Source organism: Battus philenor, unplaced genomic scaffold, assembly GCF_028537555.1.
Source record: "Battus philenor isolate CCGP_79_NKW_IND1 unplaced genomic scaffold, ilBatPhil1.0.hap1 SCAF_16, whole genome shotgun sequence".
Taxonomy (NCBI): domain Eukaryota; kingdom Metazoa; phylum Arthropoda; class Insecta; order Lepidoptera; family Papilionidae; genus Battus; species Battus philenor.
Window position 1 is genome coordinate 7600171 of NW_027181678.1, and position 19098 is coordinate 7619268.

Consider the following 19098-nt stretch of genomic DNA (forward strand, 5'->3'; position numbering starts at 1 on the left):
TAGATGTAGTTTAAAACTTCCAAAAAACACTCGTTCCGTATTGTGTTAAAATCATTCAATAAAAAACATCTTTAAAGTATAGATCACATTTATTAGTAAAGTTTGTACAAAACAGCCTTATGTTTAATTGTAACAATAAACAACAATTGCTTAATATAAAGTATTAGACTAGATAACAATGATCAATGAAATTAAAATTAAATCATTTCCATGCAAATTGCTTCAGGATGGGAGCGGGTAAAATTGGTGCCGGGCCCAAAAATTTTCCGTAAGGTTGAAAATGAGCTGCGTAAGGTGCTATACCATAAGGAACTGATTTAGCGACAGCTATCGGAGCTGGTGGAAGGACCGGAGCCGGGGCAGGGGCGAAAACAGGAGCAGGCAATGCTGATGCTACAGGTCTAAGGATGGGATTAAATGGTGCTGCTTGTAGAGTAGGTACTGCTCTGAAGAATTGAGTTGGCCCTACTACAGGTACTGGAGGTAGAGCTGGTATAGCAGGAGCAATTTTGGGTAGAACGGGAGTAATAACAGGCGCCGCCGCAGCTGCTACACGGAAGGCTGGCGCGTACGCTGTTGCAAATGCTGGCACTGGTAAAGGTGCTGGTAGCACAGGCGCCGGAAAAGGCGCGGGTATAGGTGCCGGTAGTACTGGCGCCGGCAAAGGTGCTGGCAACACTGGGGCAGGCGCAAACGAAGGGGCTGGCAAAATCCGTGTAGGTGCTAATGCAGGGGCTGGTAAAACCGGTGCTGGAGCCGGCAGGTACGGTGCTGCTAATGCAGGAGGAAGAACAGGCGCTGCTAATGGAGCTGGTAACAGGGGCGCTGGTGCCGGTAAACTAGGAGCAAAAGCGGGTGCTGCTGGAGCTACTGCATGTATTGATCTCGCTGCGTTCGGAAAATTATAGAACGGAGCATATCGAACAATAGGCACAGATTTAACTGCTGGTATGAAGTGTCCTATTCCGCTAGCGTGGCAGCTAACTATGATGGCAGCAATAGAAATGATCTGTGAAAATATTAAACAATTATTAATTTTGCGCGTTTATTATTTCAAATAAAACTTTCTTTATTGTCTTCGTGATAACTTACTAATTTCAAGATTGTCATGATGGTTTCTATACGACTTGATGAGTCGAGATACAACGTGTTGTGTGATTATGAATGTGTTACAAGTCCATTATATAGTTCACACTATTGCAAGCATTACGTCTATATCAGTACTCATTGTTTTCACTTTCCTTTGACAGGACGTGTACGTGGCCAATTATGAGTCAATACGGACTCAGTCGGTTACCGAACGAGTCTCACACTTGACCATCAACGGAGTGTTTATATAACTTAAAGAGGTTTATAGGTAAGGGTTTGCGTAGTAATTGAGTTACAATATTGTTTAGCTATGCACTTGCTTTATAGAAGCATACAGCTGATATATAGAGCTAATATTGTAGTAAATAACGAATAATCCATATGTGAATAGAAAAGAAGTAAGTAATAACGCCATATTCATTGCAATGTAATTATTTAAATTTTCTAACCGATTAGAATAAAAGTGTAGAATGCATACGATCGTAGATAATTGTAAAATGAGTGGTATAATTAACCGCCTATTGCATCCCGGAAATAAGGCATTTTATAAGTCACATACCGACAGTGTGATATGAGTCAATGTGTATGTAAAAATCTATAAAATAATCGTTTTAAAAAAATCAATTTGTACTGGGTTTATTGAAATGTTGGTAAAAAAATAGTTTTTATAATTGAAAATAATCACATACTGTATATGTAATGACATTATAATATTTATTTTCTTATCAAGTGGACTCAACGCCTATTATTATTCAGGATTGTTATGGTCTTTAACAATACACCAACGTATGCGTCATGTGTTGTTTAATGCATCAGAAAGGGCCAAAGCCCACAAACAAATATGTTAAAACTATTACCTCGAGTTGAAATACTTTATAGGATTTGTATAGATCTCATGGCTTACTTTATTCAACAAGCCTGATAATGTACAAGTAATAAAGCTAGTTTCAAATTAAACTTACTTAAAAATTTTAGGTTTATTATTTATTTTCACACAACTCTTTGTGATTTACAAGGATCATGAGATTTGTAGTAATGAGTTCGTTGAGAAAAACGTTATCGAGTTTATGGACATTGAGACAATAGTAAGACAAGCCATGTAAAAAAAAAACGCAGCAAGTGAATAATGACAAAACTTAATTATGATACATAAAAGTGTCGTTGCAGTTTCTTACGCCACTCCTACCAGCGCTAACGCTTTCCAAAGTAGTAGTGCCAGGCTAAAATAACCGATTAAGTCTAGGTGCCGCACACCCTTGAATCGATATTGTGAATGCATATAAAGTGACAGCTCAAGCTGTGGGCCCATTTTGAGGGCTCTGGTGCCAGGTATGGTACTTCGGAGTGGAGTGTCCGTCGAGCGCAAAGAGCTCGGCACTCACGCAATCCAGTAATATTGTATATATGACGTGAGGGCGTGAACCGCAGATCCCGAAAATCCCCGAGCACAGATCCGTAAACGAGATTTAGGCTAATCGACATCTGCGCTGTGTCCTCTTGTCCTTGAAATCCCTAAATGCCAAAAATCCAATAAAAACCGTCACCGCTTATTTTAGAAGAAATGCTATTGATTTCTTAAAAATTATTCATTGACACCTAAAATAGCTCAGTATAAGTACATCGCTTTATTTTAAACATTGATTATTGCTGTCAAAGTCAAATGTTGTGCACTTTAGTAAAATTGCGGGAAGAACGCAATATATTACAGAAGCATCCATCAGAAACCGTAAACAGGCTTACTTTAAAGATTTTGTTACGTATAGGTTATTAGCCTTGACTCTTTATAGACGATTTATAGTGTCCATATGTACGTGACTGTACCTTAAAAGATCGTCTATTAAGCGACCATAACGAGATAAAGTTTTAAGTAATAGGGAAGTTTATGATAACAGAGTTCTTATCAAAACAGAAGATTGTCAAAATTAGTACGGTAATGATTAATTATGATGATACGAAAGATAGAAGATATTAGGGCTAAGCGTAGAAAACTAATCTTTTTTTCTTTGTTTTAACAGTTATCAGCTGTGGCTTTGATATACCAGAGAACAACATGTGCTGGCACAGAAAGGTTGCTTATATAATGCTGTGGGAGGAGTGAGGCTTTACCTTTCTTAGTTTCTCAAAGCCAAAATCAAGTACATTTTGAATTTAGAATTCAGGCTGAATACAGTTTGACATCAGCGAAAAAATACTGAACTTCGATGGCCGCCGCGCTGAAAGCTGACTGCATCCATAAGTTCTAGTGATTGAATTTCCTTTAGTCGTCTTATTATCGAGAGCTAACTCATCAGCAAAATCACACCATTAGTTGACATATAATTATTTTAACCAGGTTTTATATCAGATGGAGAGAGTTACTTTTCAAAACACACTGGCCTTTTCAAGTAAACGCAAGCGTGTTGAAAATTTTTAAGTGTAGAATAATTATTACAAATATTTCCACCTGAGACAATTTATGTCAAATGATTCTATTATTAATATTACGTAATATATAAAATTTATGTTACTCTTACCGTATAAGGCGTGTTATTAGAAATGTAATACTATGGGCAGCTGTGAATTATATGTGCTATTAAACTGTGGAAAACCATTGACCCGATTTCACAATGTGTTCGGTGACAGGACGTGTACATATTTAGTCCATGGTCAAACAACGCTCCAAATATCGTGCGTCGTCCCCAGAATAACCATATATGAAACGAATTCGAATGAAGTATATTCCTCTAATCTATTTGTATTCAACAAGCACTGCTTGACGGACCAGTGAAATGGTTTACAACCGGCTGCGAGTAGTCAAATCAATTCAACACTATCATTCTTCCATGCAGAATTTTGAAAAAGTTATAAACTAATTCGTCTATATAAAATTGTATAATAACATAATGTTTTTGTTTTGGCACAATATAAACTACATGTTACGTTATAATTGTACAAAATTTATTCTATAATTATTACCATTACCATAATGTGGTTTCAGACAACAATTTTTAAGTTTTGTTACATTGTAAGCGATTTATTCATTCTTATTAATAATAAAAAAAATCAATGTAACAACATTGAGTATATTTCCAGATTTTAACTTTATCGAGTAAATATAATAGATTCAGTAATCTGAGCGTAGTTAAATTTGTACGGTCTTTTAAAACCATATACTGTATCATAAATATATTGCTACACACATTCGGCGAGTACCAATTTTTGAAAAGAATACATAAAGCTAAAATATTATCAACACAATGTTAGATTAATAAAAAAAAATCTTGTAGAAATAAATAAAAAATACTGTCTAAATAAAAATACTGTCTAAATGAAATAAATACTGTCTGAATATACTGGCTTAAAAAAGAATTCTCAACATGGTATCCGGCTTTCAAATAATTATAGTTGAGTTTTAAAAGAGATGTTTAATCTTTAATACATTCTTCAGGTTTAAGTTAGTAAAATCATAAATAAATGTGATCATTATTTCGTAAAATTGTTTAGTTTTTGATATTCTTTTGGTTTCAATTAACGTTTCAAAATAACAGTAATTACTGGGCAAAGTTCTTATCAAGCTAAAAATGTGTTTTTTTAGCAATTCTGCATTTTACCTATCCTTATACGGTTTTCATATTTTAAATACTAGGATGAAGAATAAAAAATAAAAAATGATGTTGACATAATTATTTTATTGGTCTATTCTCTATGTACAAAATGGTACAATGTCTGTTTTAATAAGCTATTAAGGGAGCAGGTGCTGCTACGTACGGTGAAGCGACGTAAGGTGAAGCATAACGAGCGAATACTGGAGCAGCTGCAGAAAGGAAAGGCGCAGCTGGGGCAACGATTTTAGCTGCAGGAGCTATGTATGGGGCTGGTGCTGCGACAACTGGAGCGGCGGCTGCTACCAAAGGTGCAGCTACTACTCCGTTGTAGTTCCGCGCGATGTACTGCGAGCTTGAAGCTGTGACGATAGGAGCAGGAGCCGCAACAAGAGGAGCTGGTGCAGCGACCAATGCCGCAGGGGCTAGGCTGGGTTTGGCAGCAGCCATAGCAATGCTAGCGAGAAACAGTACCTAAAAAAACAAATTTATTATTAAAATTACTCAAATAAAAAAGTATTCTTTTTTAAGACAAGTACTATCAATTATTGTTGTCTGTTAATAGTTGTAATGAAAACGTCTTAGAATGCTTATTAGTAATAGCAATCGCCAAGAGAAAATTATTAAATACCTTGAACATTTTGCTTTAGTTTAGGTAATTCTGTTGAAAGAGAAAAGTGTTGTGTACAGTTTTGGAGCAATATGTAGCTTTTATACAAAAATCGTTGGCGAGATTCACCTTGTGTTTCGTCATCGGTATGTTACGAAGTCACCTAACGCAAATGCAACGAGGCAAATTACAATTCTGCATAAAAATCCACCGAGAATGTTTAAAGTATAAATTAAGTAGCTACGCAGTAAGCAAAGTTTCAAACGCATATTAGATTACAATTCCATCTGATTTTGTTTAAAGATAGTTGAAACGATAATCTGAATACTATTCACACAATATCTGGGCTTGTCAATATTACTGTTGTTGTTAGTCTCAAGTTACTATCCGACCAAATGAGATCCGCTTTTATTTTATTACTACGAAATGTCCAAGGAACCTAACATTTCAGTACTAAAAATTACGTAATAACCTATATATACTAACATAAAAAATGGATGTAATAGTAAAAGATTGGAGTTCCTGCATCTTTAGGTTTACCTTTGAGATCCTACACTTGACCTTGGGTGGTTTAAAAGGAGTGAAAACAATTTGGCGGTAGGTTAACGCCGCGGCTTGTAACCAACCACCCAACAAAGCCATGTTACCAAGCGGTCTGATCTAATTCCGGCATGATGTTCGGTGCAGCTATTACATAAGGATGGGTCGAAACCGCTAGCTATAATAAGTCAGAAGTCTTCGATTCGAGAGTGAATAGATGTCTTAGAAGCAAGCATGTACCATCGTAGACCTCGTCATCGCTTAAAAAATAGTTTACGACGCGATAACATTAAATTAAGGACTTTATATTAAAAAACTCGCATATGAACAACTTAACCAAAACCTTGCTAATGTAATAAAACTTGAATGGATAATAATTTTTTTTTACATACCCAATAAATATTCTCAAAATATAAATTAACAAAAGGTAATATTAAAAAAACTGGTTCTCAGCCGGGGCGTGACTTAAAACGACTGCGTTTTAGCACTGGATTGATTGTTTTATTATAATAAAAGTTTAATAGACCTTTCGGATTTTAATAACTGGTACAAATTAGGTTTTTTATTTCCTTTAGTAGTAAATTACTACTTACCCTACAATGTAATATTAAAAGAGGCGAGACATGTAATGCAACTATGACAAAAGCTTTATTACTTATATTAATTTTTGATTAAATACAATTTTCGAAAAAAAATGTAAATTAGATCTAAGCGTTGTCCAGACATTAATCACTGAAAAAAAATTCCGCTCAAATTGAAAGATCACTGTTCATATATTTTGTTATTGTTATCTCTTCGGTCTTTCTCAGAAATCCATAAAACATGGGTGTGAATATTGAATAAACCAACAGTGGACAAAATAAGGTTACATAAGACATAAACTGGAGCACTTGCAAATTAAGTATTCAGATGCAGGTACATTTTCATGGCAAGGTATTACTAATTGAAATGAAATGTATTTTAAACAATACCTTTTTCATTTGAAAAGCGGTTTTAACTTCGGCATAGAGTAATATTTTTGTCAATTCATATAACTATATATGTACACTACTAAATAAATGCTTTTTTACTAATTGAAGTAAACTTAAGAACTTTACGTGGATATTCAGAACAACATTTACATGTACATTAAATATTTTAGAATGTGTAAGTTTATAACAGCGAAATAATTATTTACATTGCTTTAAAGTATATAATTAGTGTAAATATTTCATAATACGACTAAATAATAATAGTTTAAAGTGATTACGAGCAATCACCACAGATAATAACTGAAATAGATAGTAACTGAAAAATTATTAACTAAGATTAACTTCTAACTCTAATGAATAATATATTGTAATATATGTAATACAAATTTGTGGATATCTATGCTTGAACTAGATTGGTACTACCGCGCTCTTATCTACCACTCAATAGTAGTTTGTAAGTTCAGTTTGTTACGGTTTAAATACACCGTAGTCATTCAATTTATAGAGCGTATTTAAAGCACTGATCACATTGCATAAAATTCTAAAATGTTTGCATTAAAAAGATCTTCCTTTTCAGTTTCTTTTTAGTACAATTTTTAAAAGGTCACTCATGTTTTTATTGATGTTTAAATAAATTTTTAATTTGTGTTGATAATGTTTAATATCTGTACATACATTTAAAACGTTTCGGTGATGCCGAGATCCCTTTATTTTTTATTAGATTTGATGCCACGGAGCAAATTTTTTATAAATAATATTGTATAATTACTTTTCAACATCATCATTTTAGACATAGAATATCCACTGCCAGACATCGGGCTCTCCCATTGATATCTAATAGGACCGGTCGAAAGCGGCCTGTGTCCTGTGTTTTCTGATGGCCTTAATTGGGTCTTCTGTCCATCGTCTGAGTGGACGTTTTACAGCCTCTCCTTGTTCTCTGCGTTATATGAATCGCCCACTACCGCTTGTTGCCGTTGGTCTACGTATCTCAATCCTAATATGATCTCGTAGAGAAATCCAGAACATAACTTTCTTCAGGGCTTCGTGAACAACTTTGAGTAAGTTCATAATGCACGAAGTCAGACACCACGTGTTTGTTCCTTAAGTAATTGGTCGTAGACCTTCGCCTTAAAGCGCTGAAGGGTTTTGGACAAAAAGATAATTCGTAGTCTCTCATACGGTGTCCAGCCGTGTTGGATTGGATAAATGGCCTCTTTCTAAAAGTTCCTTTTAAATAATATTTAATATGCGCAATATTAAAAACGCTTAGAAGCTATGATCATGTATTATAATTTCTTAGTATCAACCGGGTAAAACGTGATAATACATTTAAAATGTGAAGTGTTTAACCACTCATGAGAATTGATTGCGAAAATATATTTAATTCATTTAATAACTGACTTGATTTATCTTGTTAATTTGATTTATAGTGCGATTCATTTATAAATGATAATTTAAAAGGAAATCTAAATTTAGCGTTACCAATTACTGTGTCAGAATAAATAACTAACATCGATTGCGTAAACGCCTCCCTGCTACGTGTGCTCTAAGTAATCATTTTATTTTTGTTTAATTAATTGCAATAGAGACATTGAGTAAAAAAATGAACTAACATTTATTTTTTTTGTTTGTTAATGGCATAACTTAAATAAATCCTTAATTTGTTTACACCATAGTAATTTTTTTTTGTATAATAATCATTTTTATATTATTTAAAATATTCAGGTCTTAAAATTTTTTTTAATAGCTTTGTATTCGTTATTTCAGTTCATAGACCCCCACTGCAAGGCATAAGCCTCCCCAAAGATATCTATGGGAGGATAAACCATAATACGCACGCTCGGGTTGACGATTACTGTGTGGTATATATATCCTCTGTGAAACTATTTTGGTCAGTGGCAATCCTATATAATGAATGCATAAACTGTGGATAACTTTAGACACTATCCCGGAATTCAAACTCTTGACTTGTAATCGCACGTCTCAGTCCTTCACTTCTGGGTAGCCCACTGTTCAGCTTGGTATTATTATTACACAATCACTGATCTGGGGTGTAACTTTCATTTTCTAATTAATATTAGTAGTGTAAGTGTCAATCATATAATTGTAATCTTTTTTAAATAGAAGCTGCTCTTTACCTCTCCTGTTTAAAATATTTAAATTTTAAAATTTTCGTGTTTCGAAAGATAAAATCTTAGCATATTGCGCTACCTTATTTCAAATTCAAAAGTCTTTAAAGTCTCAATAATTAACTACTGAATCGTCGAACAAGCATGTAACTGTCTTAATTCTGATAAGTCATACTGGTTTATATTAATGACACCGTGTGGAACTAACTAACATTTTATATTTACATATTACACCAAATAAAAAAAATTAAAATTTAAAAATCATCATACCCAATTTTATTCACGGAAGTGTAAATGGGTTAAATATAACGAAATTGTCAAAATCGTTTATTTTAAAATAATTAATCTATTTAATGAAGATGTCATCTGATTAACGTTTAAACTTTTGCTTATGTTAAAATTTATTTTCCTAAGAACTTAACTAGATTGTCTAAATTAAAATTTACTTTTAATGATAAGGTTGCATATTTACGTCGATATTACATTTAAGGTATAAGACAACGATATCACGTTCGATAAGCTTCATTTCACTAACATAAATAAGTTTGAGGTTAGGTAGAAATTGAAACACATAACTATGTTTTGGGTGAATTAATATGTCGTGTAAAGCTAAAGTATGCGGGTTTTGTCCGAAAGAAGATACGCTTATATGAGGTATAAATTCGTTTATTCGATAACAGTTATTAATTATTCAATCTATGGTTCAGTCTTACTTAAAAGCGATAAGAGGAGATGACGGGGCAAAGTAAGGTGAGGCTACGTAGGGGGTGGCATAAGGTGAGGCATAACGGGCGTACACTGGAGCAGCTGCTGAGATATATGGAGCTGGAGCGACGATTTTGGCTGCAGGGGCGATGTATGGGGCAGGTGCTGCGACAACTGGGGCGGCGGCAGCTACGTAAGGTGCAGCAACCAGTCCGTTGTAGTTCCTTGCGATGTACTGCGAGCTTGAGGCCGTGACGATCGGAGCGGGAGCCGCAATAAGAGGAGCTGGTGCAGCAACCAATGCCGCAGGGGCTATGCTAGGCTTGGCAGCAGCCATGGCGATGGTGGCGAGAAAAAGTACCTGCAAACCATAAAAAAGTTAACATAAATCTTTGAAATAAAGAAAACGAGCATTAGCAAGAATTGAACATATTCTATTATACCCCTTACCTTAAACATGTTGTTTGTTTGGTTTAGTAGTCTGTGTTGAACAGATGATGCGAGTGATACCAAAAGTTTGGGGACAATACCTTTTATACAAAAGTCCGCAGTAAGATTCACCTTGTATTTGGTTTCGTCACCGCTGTTGCACGGACTTGTTAGACGCCGGGCACGCAATGGGGACGCGTAGCGCAGCTATTACGAAAACGGAGCTGGACGGACTGATAACACTGTATCGGATAATACGGTGTGGGCAGGATATGAAAAGCCTAATTTAATAATATCGACGATTTCCCGTATTTAAATGCTATCAAGGTTTATTATGAAAAACTAAACTCTTTACGTATTGTGTGTATAAACACACAGAGTTTATATATATATATATATATATATATATATATATATATATATATATATATATATATATGTATGTATAGTAATATAATTGATCAAAATATCTTAAGAAAGTAAATGTAATTACATCTCTAACATACACACTCCCACATACGCAAAATAGATTCACACAACTCACGTGATCTTTGGTAGCCACGGAGCACTTTTTCCTTGTTAATAAATCTAAAAATCCTTGCTGATACTATTAATTGATATATCTCTGATACCTATAATAATATTAATTTTGTCCTACCGTGGCCACGGGGGGATTATACTAATGTGGTCTGCATAATTCATAAATTTATGTGTTATTCGTTATTTATGAAAAATAAAAAAGGGAAAAAATCTATATGTTGATAAAATATTTCCAACTATTTAGTGATTTATCATTTAGTAGGAATATTTCTTTTACCCAGTAAAAGTCAGCTAATGTCAGATTTAAGGAAATCCTAATACAATTACGCACAGTGTTTGTTTATGCAAAGCACACCTAAAAATATACAAAAAGCTACTCATTATGTACAGATTTTTGTCTAGGACTTTTGTTGAAGCTGAAAAATTTTACAACATATTTGTTTTTAAGGATCATATAGCACGTAACTCGATTTACTTATTATGCAATTTAAACATTCCCCGCAAAGGATGTGTTGGATTGAATTTTTTTCACATCTTTGAAAGTAATCGTTTGCATTTATTGACGTATCGTACGTTCTCCGTACATTAGTATGCCACACTTTTGCATTTCATGATATATTCAGAAATTTCTTTCCTTGATTTTCGGCACAATTTCGAATTTTAAGTGATCAGCTTTGTATTCAAAATCAAGGAAGTAATTTGATAAAATGTGATCCACCTATCACAGTAAGTTATCAATCAGTTTATTTTATATACTAATATCACCACTGACTAATAATGGTGTTAATAAATCTACAAAATTTAATACTTGAATGGTAGTAAATTTTCCACACTACGGTCATGTTACTGAGTTATTATCAGTTTCGCTTAAAAAAGTTAACATTAATCTTTTGATAAATAAAATTTTACTTATATATTTAAGCGTACATACGCTAAGCGCCACCTCTTACTATAACAGAGCTAAACCATATTACCAGTAATCTTGACGTCACGAAAGAATGAAGAAACTGAATTTTTCACATCGATTTAATTTTTCCTATTTTTATAACAAATATTTGTGAATGATTTCTAAAAGTAGCTCTCTTTAACGACAATAATGAACCTTTAAATCTATCCGTAAAATTTTTAATTCACAGCTTAATTTTATCTGACAAAATTTATTTAGTCAGCAATTCGAATTAAAGGGAAAACCGAAATAAATAAAAATTTTGCTTATAAATATATTCTCGTCCACGCTTATCCGCAGCTGTACCGCCTGACAATGGTTAATATCATCTGGTAACAAAATGTCGCGAAGGAAATTAGCTGGTTAACCGTTTTCTCCGTTTAAACAGAAATAGGGCATTGAACCCCACAGGTCTTTGTACTAATAAAACAAAAGTCATTCGAACATTGTTATACCATACATATTTTTGAAAACCATACTTTTTACTAAAAACAAATATAACATCCGATATAGGTATTCTTACGGATGCCCTCTAATAAAATATTTAAAATGTCGTTTCAAAGATTACCCCGTAATATAATGCATTATAGTACGGGGTAATCTTTGTAACGCCATTTTAAATTTTTAAATATCTACACTTTCATTGTGTAGAATGAAAGGTTTTAATTTCGTCTATATAATAAAGTAATTAAAGTTCATGCTCCTCTTTTTCATATTAAAATTTTAGGCTTTAATCTGCGATTGATGACATTTTTATAATTTATAGATTTATTATTTATAATATCTAAAAAGAATTATATATTTTTAAAATATTTATTGGTGTAAAGAAAAATTTGTTTACTGAATTCCTTAAAAAAAATTTAACATCACTTTATCAAAAATCACCTTATTGTGTTTTTGGAGCGAGCCAAGATTTGTCCTTAAGACACGTAATGCGGATTTTGATAGTAAAATGAATTTCATGCATTAATATTTTCTTCAAGCTTGCTCATTTTATATTGGGAGCTATCGCTTGTAGTCGCGTATAGAGATCCCTTGTCAAAAATATTATTATATTAATTATTGTTAGTATTTAAGATAATTGTAATTTGAGAAAATATCATTCTCAACTTTGGGTTCTCTACATCCCCCGTTTTCAAAGAATTTCAAGTTCTTAAAATTAGGACCGCTATTCATTCTTGAGGTACTTCTGGAAAGTCACTGAGATGTTACTTCCATTCCTAATTTAAAATACTTGGATCGGAAAATTATCGATCAATATATCACCTTGTATATGGAGACCTATTTTTATAAAATGCAATAAAATTCAAACATTTGACCACTTAAACTATTGGAAAGCTAAGATACTAACTAATCATAAAATAAATTTATCCTAATTACATTTTCGTTTTATAATCAGAAGTTGGAACTGTGATATCAAAACCATTTTTATTTTCATTCCAGTAGTGTCTCGCGTTACACACTAGTGCAAAATGTTATTTCAGTCTAATTCACACAACAACTGTCCACTATAAAGTATTATTATAATTGTAATGTTATGATAAATTTGCTTATTGTATTAAAGTAAAATTATGAAAAAAAATATTTTTTAGAAATAAAACAAAAACCAATACAAAAGGATAAATATTTATTAATAAGATTCATTTAAGGTAAAAAGCAATAACTAAAAACATTTATTTACAATGTGTTAAATTTAACAAGTGTTTTAGATTAATTTTAGCAAAAATTCATCCATCACAATCTAGGTTCGTTACCAGGCCTGCTAAATGTCCGTAATGTAATTGGCTCAACGTCCCTAGATTTCGTGCGCTTTGATATGATTTTAGGGTATTGGGCCACATTTTTCGCTGATACAGGTTTTCTATAAGCCAAAGCATAAGCTGAGTTTCCAACAGAAAGAACTTTGTGTGAAACGGGCCTAATTACAATTTTACCAGATGGTATGAATGTGTGTACATGCTTATGTATTTTAATTATTTTCACCGGGTGGTTTTTCTTTAACTGAGGTGGAGCTATATATGTCAGGGGTACTGGCACAACTTCTACAGATGTTTTCACTTTCTGTGGTCTTGGAAGTTGCGGGTTTACCATCGGCATTCTTGCTAAAGGTGGTGAAGTGGGTTCTAATGGCAACTGGAACGGTGGTGGCAAATATTGCTTGAAATTCACATTTTCATTTGAAGGCAGGGCTTGAACAAAATTATTATCAATATTTGAAGGAACGGGCGTTGTAAATTCTTTTTGCTTTTCAGTCGTTGTTGCCACGCTCTGCATTTGATTTTCAGTCGTACTTTCCTTTTCCCGCTTGTCATTTAGTGTGAAAGTTGGTGATGAAGGTATGAAACCAAATGATGGCGGCGGTCCAAAAGGATAAGGAGGGAGCAATATCGTGGCAACTGGTGCAGCTGCATTCGCTGTAGCCACAGCAATTGCTACATTTGGATCCGAAGAAGTACTTAGTGGAGGATTTACTGGTACCGACGGTTCTTGGTTATTCTTTGTTGTGGGTTGAATAAATACAGGATTAGCTGGCTGTGGTGTTACACGTGGAACAGGTACTACGCGAAATAAATTGGGAACTGATGGAATTGGAAGAGGTGGTTGTGGAGCAGCGATAACTGCCGGAACTTGTGCAAAGGGAACAACGGGCGGTGGTTGAGCGACTGGTATCAATTGAGGAGGAGACGCAACTGGAAAAACCGGTGCTGGAAGTGGCGGCGCTGCTACCAAACGGTTAAAAGTTCTTTCAAAGTATTGAGAGCTTGCTGCCGTAACGACGGGTGCCAGGTCAGGTTGAGCCACCAAGCCTACACCCGAGCTCTGGACTAAGCTGCATACTGCTAACAGTAAGGTAATCTGTAAGAAATTTCATTTTAGATTATTTATATTACAAATAATAATAAAAAAAAGAATTTAAACAATCTTAGTTCAATTTACCGTTAGTGTCATGTTGGTTACGTTCCTTTGCATGACCGCTTTTGATATTGTAATGCGGGCAGTTAAAAATGAAGCCTTAACTTATATATAGGTGTAACAAATTTTGCATCGTGGTGTGGCAATGTTGCGGGTGTATCGGAATACTTAATGGTACAATGGGTAAGGACAGGTACCTTGATGGCTGCAAAAATCGTATTGACCGACGTCGTAGGAATAATAATGGATAGACATGTGCTCTGGGAAAGTACTTACGTTACCAATAATGGTTGTATTCACTTAATTAGTTCAACATTATATAACAATTCAATGACATTTTATAATTCTCTGAGGAAATATGCATTGATGCAAGTTTTACTTTCAAATGTTTACAGCTAAATGTAGCAAATATGTTCGGTTATATAAAAAAGTTGTAAATTATGGTGTTTGTTAGGGAAGGGCGTCATAATTATATACTTTGTTTTGGAAATGAGATGTGTCCATTCCAGACATTTCAAAGACTCCCAAATCAATTAATAACTAAAATAATAGTCCAATTTAAGGACTATCATGACTAGTAGCAGCAAAAATGTATACACTAGCGTACCTTAGCATTTTAATCCCGGTGAAGCTGTAAATGGTGAACACATTTAATCACAAACATTTAAACTAATAAATAATAAATCTTTAATTGAAGTGAAAAACGTCAATCGTTTTGTGTAAGGTATCAATGACATTATTTTTTATTAAGTATATATATTATATATTATATTTCTTATTAAAGAATATTCATTTCCAAAAAAATAAGAAAGAATTTTCATTAGAGTATGTAAATATATAGGGATCCCATATAGTAGTTATATTATCATCGTACCTTGATGATAAAGAGAGAAAATGTCGATGATTTGTAATAAGTTTCCACATAGATCAAATGTAAAGGCATATTACCCTAAACAATTCTATGGTCCCTGTTATAATTTGTTCTAGTTCTCTAGTTAATTTTATTTATTGTGTTAAATCATTCAAACGAAATGAAATCTTTGCCTCAAGTGGATGAAGCCGTTGATCCGAAATATCCGAAACGTAATAAATGTGTAAAACATATAAATCTCATGTCCTCTGATTTCTGGCTTTCGTAAGATAAATTGGAATAAAAGCTTTTATGAACGTAAAATCTTTTTCACGATATATTCACGAAAATTGTATAACAAATTTAAGGGGATCGTTCTTCCGTCGTATTACTTTATTTTTATTACTATTTCCGGATTTAAAATATTAGTAAAGCTTTGGATAATAAAGCTTAATTGTTACATTCTAAATGAATCAAAACATATAATTTAATTATAATCAATATCACTTAGATAAATTTACTAATAACTTTCAATATCACATTTTTTCTTACTTGAAAAATATGATAGCAATTATTCAACAGAGAATATAGCTTTTTTTTCCGAAGGCGCCGTTAAAAATTTATCAAAAACTTTACAGAATTATTTTATTTAGCTTAATCTTATTTTGCAATATTCGATAAACCACGCTATAAAAACAATATAATAACTATATAGCGAAATAAATACTCTTTAAGTAACCTACCTTTATATAATTTATAATTACTTTTGCTATAACAAAAATACACTATAGTAACAAACTGGTCCTAGAAAACTTGTTATAGAATGGCATATTACTATTGTAATATTTTCTTATGATTTAACAAATTTTAAATGAAATGGAATGTTTATGTAAAATATCAAATAATAAATAAAAAATACGTGTAAAATATCAAAGCTTATTATGTAAAATATTCAAAACAATCTGGCAAAGATTTCTGTTAGCAAATTGTCGTGTATTACAACGTGGCAAATATATATCAGCTGTATTTTATTAACCTGTTAGGAAATATTCTTTATAAACAGCTTGGAATGTATCAAATCAAACGCCTAATAACTTCTATAACAAATTAAACCAAATTAAAATAAGTAATATTTTACGTTTTATCATAAAATATCGATTATCTAAAAATATTTTTTCTGGTCTAGTATTAAAAAGTTTTTTTTTTTTTTAATAACCAACTAATATTTAATAATTTCGACTAAACAAAGACAAGAGTGACAGGTCAAACCCATTCATGTAATTTTTAAGTTATTACTTTGTTAATTATATATTACTCAGATCACGTTTATGTAAATATTGACTTTTACATGTTTATAAAAATATTCAGCTAATGTTTTGACGATGTTACTTAAGAACGGTAGCTATTAATATGGCAATTTTTTTTTACATTTTCATTCAACTACAGCAAGATTCCTATGGAGAGAAATAAGGAAAAAGCGCTATAAAAATAATAAAATTAACACTTATCTTTTATCTTACTAACCACAGAGAAAATTAAATATTCTGCGTCTCAACTGTAAAACAATACTAAAAAAAAACAAAATCCCCTGAAAGTATGTCTTGACTCCGCTATGGTGCGAGCTAATTCTGTAGGACAACGGAAAAGAAGCTCCGGCTCTTCTTTAACACGTTGAAGCAATGGCGTAAAAACTGCAATAGTACGAATAAGTTTCCGTAGTTTTAGCAACAGGCGTCAAAGAAGATCGTAGAGTATTAGGCGCTAGGTACCCAGAATCTGATGTAGGATTCCCTGACGAGACAAAAGAGGCGATTGAAACTTGCATTATTTTATTTTCATTATAACAATTTTATGCTTTGGTCGAATTTAAACGGCAACAAATGGGGCGGACGCTGCTACATAGGGAGCTGCGGCGGCGACGTAGGGGGAGGCTACGTAGGGAGCAGCAGCGACGTAACGAGCTGCTGGTGCTACGTATGCAGCGGGAGCGGCCACGTACGCAGCGAGTCCACTGTTGATGCGGTGGTAGTACTGGGAACTGGTGGCCGTCACGATCGGAGCCGGAATAGCTGCAGGAACGGCAGCTATGACTTCTGCTGAGGGCTTTGCTAAAGCAATGGCGATGACAGCCGATAGGATAACAAACTGCAAAGTAAAATGAAACAGATTTAATCAACCCCATTGAAAATAGGTCTGATAACCTTCGGATAAAACAGTCAGTGTACTTAAAATCATTTTTTTTTCAGTCAATTTCATTTATAAGATATGGATAGAATATCATATTTACAGATTATTTAAAATATAACATCATAAATCAGACGTAAAATATATTTTTTTTACTAATTTTGATAATATAGATATTTAGAGAATTTCAATTACGATCACGTCGTTAGAAATAAAGCATTTAGGAGAAATTATTGTTGACGAAAAAGAAATATTTACTTACGATTTTCATCATTTTGCTGGTTTTGGTTGTTTGTCACTTCTGTGATAAGAAGAAGAATGGTGTTTAGCGTAGGCGCCGCTGATCATTTTATACTAGCAAGACGTGGCGTAACATTGTCCCAAACGTGGTGTCGTCTCTGGCATTGGCTGAGGCGTGATTTGAATCAAACTGAATACATTTCACCACTCTCAGAGGAATAAGCAGTTCACCGAAATTTATTCAGTGGCTTTCAAACGAAATCTTTTAATTTTTTGTAGTACGGAATACCGTAGTGTATTTTATAATTTACTGCGAATAAACATAAATATTTAATAACGTGCCAAGGAAATGCAATTCATAATATAAATTATAAAGTTCGGTGACATACTTAAAGTTACACAACGGCCTGCACTTCTTATTGAATAGTTGTAGCAGTGTAAAGAATTGCTTTATAGATTTTCTTGCTCTCGGTGTATTCATTGAAAACGTGGCAATAAATGCGTCTTTTGATTCGACTCCTCTCATACTGGCGTGAAATTATGTTCAAACTTTATAGGGGCCAACAAGTAGTTCAAAATACGATATTGCCTATTTAACTCATATTGAATCTGAGAAGTCGCTGGATACGCACAGCGTGGCAATCTCTGAGAGAGGCCTATGCCTTATAGCGGGCGCCAGTGTTTATATCCACGTATACATCAAACATTGTTCAATTTTATTTTAAAAATGCGATCGTTTAGTTTCTAGCCGGTTATTCTTAGCAGATCAGCGTTCTGAGCTAATGGCAGCTTACTACTTATAATGTTATAATAATTAACGATTAAAAAGTACTTATAATTGCCTACTTGAATAAAGATATTTTGAATCATCATAACAGCCGAGAGAAGTCCATTGCTGGCACCGGCGTCTCCTATAGGTTACCAATAAAAAAGGGAAGCTGAACTTTAATACCCTATTAATATTTTTTTTTCCTTCAGAGATTATCTTTGCGTAATTTAGAGTTTACGCTCTTAAATTTTACTAATAACTTGAATGATGTTTATTTGTGTTAAATAAATAATAATTAATAGAATTTTAATTAATTCACTATATATTTTAGTCATTGTAAAAATTTTACTGCTAATTAAACAAAAAAATCTTAGTTTTTTATTTTTAGATATTATCTTCAAATGTCCTAAACATTATTTAATTATTTATTAGTGAATATATCAAGGGACACGAATGAAAACGAAACAGACATGTATCGTAATCAAGCGTGTAAATATGCGCCAGTAAAATGTCGCGCATTCATTTTGTCTACATTATCCATCACACGGCATTGAAGGCAAGGACTGTCGTCATGGCGGACGTCTGCCTGCGCACGACAC

The 19098-nt window shown here is 33.3% G+C and overlaps 5 protein-coding genes across 5 annotated transcripts; all 5 read right to left on the reverse strand.

Moving 5' to 3' along the window:
• Positions 1-202: 202 nt before the first annotated feature.
• Positions 203-1110, reverse strand: LOC137919352 (uncharacterized). The gene is made up of 2 exons (XM_068762403.1): positions 1093-1110; positions 203-1009 (listed from the first exon to the last, which is right to left on the reverse strand). The coding sequence occupies exons 1-2, from the start codon at positions 1108-1110 to the stop codon at positions 203-205; spliced, it is 825 nt and encodes a 274-aa protein (XP_068618504.1).
• A 3689-nt stretch (positions 1111-4799) lies between these two features.
• LOC137919514 (cuticle protein 16.5-like) lies at positions 4800-5922 on the reverse strand. Its single transcript, XM_068762607.1, has 2 exons — positions 5821-5922; positions 4800-5144 (listed from the first exon to the last, which is right to left on the reverse strand). The coding sequence occupies exons 1-2, from the start codon at positions 5920-5922 to the stop codon at positions 4800-4802; spliced, it is 447 nt and encodes a 148-aa protein (XP_068618708.1).
• Positions 5923-9632: 3710 nt separating this feature from the next.
• LOC137919515 (cuticle protein 16.5-like) lies at positions 9633-10119 on the reverse strand. Its single transcript, XM_068762608.1, has 2 exons — positions 10079-10119; positions 9633-9989 (listed from the first exon to the last, which is right to left on the reverse strand). The coding sequence occupies exons 1-2, from the start codon at positions 10085-10087 to the stop codon at positions 9633-9635; spliced, it is 366 nt and encodes a 121-aa protein (XP_068618709.1). The 5' UTR covers positions 10088-10119.
• A 3158-nt stretch (positions 10120-13277) lies between these two features.
• LOC137919516 (uncharacterized) lies at positions 13278-14492 on the reverse strand. The gene is made up of 2 exons (XM_068762609.1): positions 14481-14492; positions 13278-14399 (listed from the first exon to the last, which is right to left on the reverse strand). The coding sequence occupies exons 1-2, from the start codon at positions 14490-14492 to the stop codon at positions 13278-13280; spliced, it is 1134 nt and encodes a 377-aa protein (XP_068618710.1).
• Positions 14493-17172: 2680 nt separating this feature from the next.
• Positions 17173-17841, reverse strand: LOC137919359 (cuticle protein 38-like). Its single transcript, XM_068762412.1, has 2 exons — positions 17753-17841; positions 17173-17451 (listed from the first exon to the last, which is right to left on the reverse strand). Exons 1-2 carry the CDS (start codon positions 17762-17764, stop codon positions 17173-17175), a joined length of 291 nt encoding a protein of 96 aa, XP_068618513.1. The 5' UTR covers positions 17765-17841.
• Between the last annotated feature and the right edge of the window lie 1257 nt (positions 17842-19098).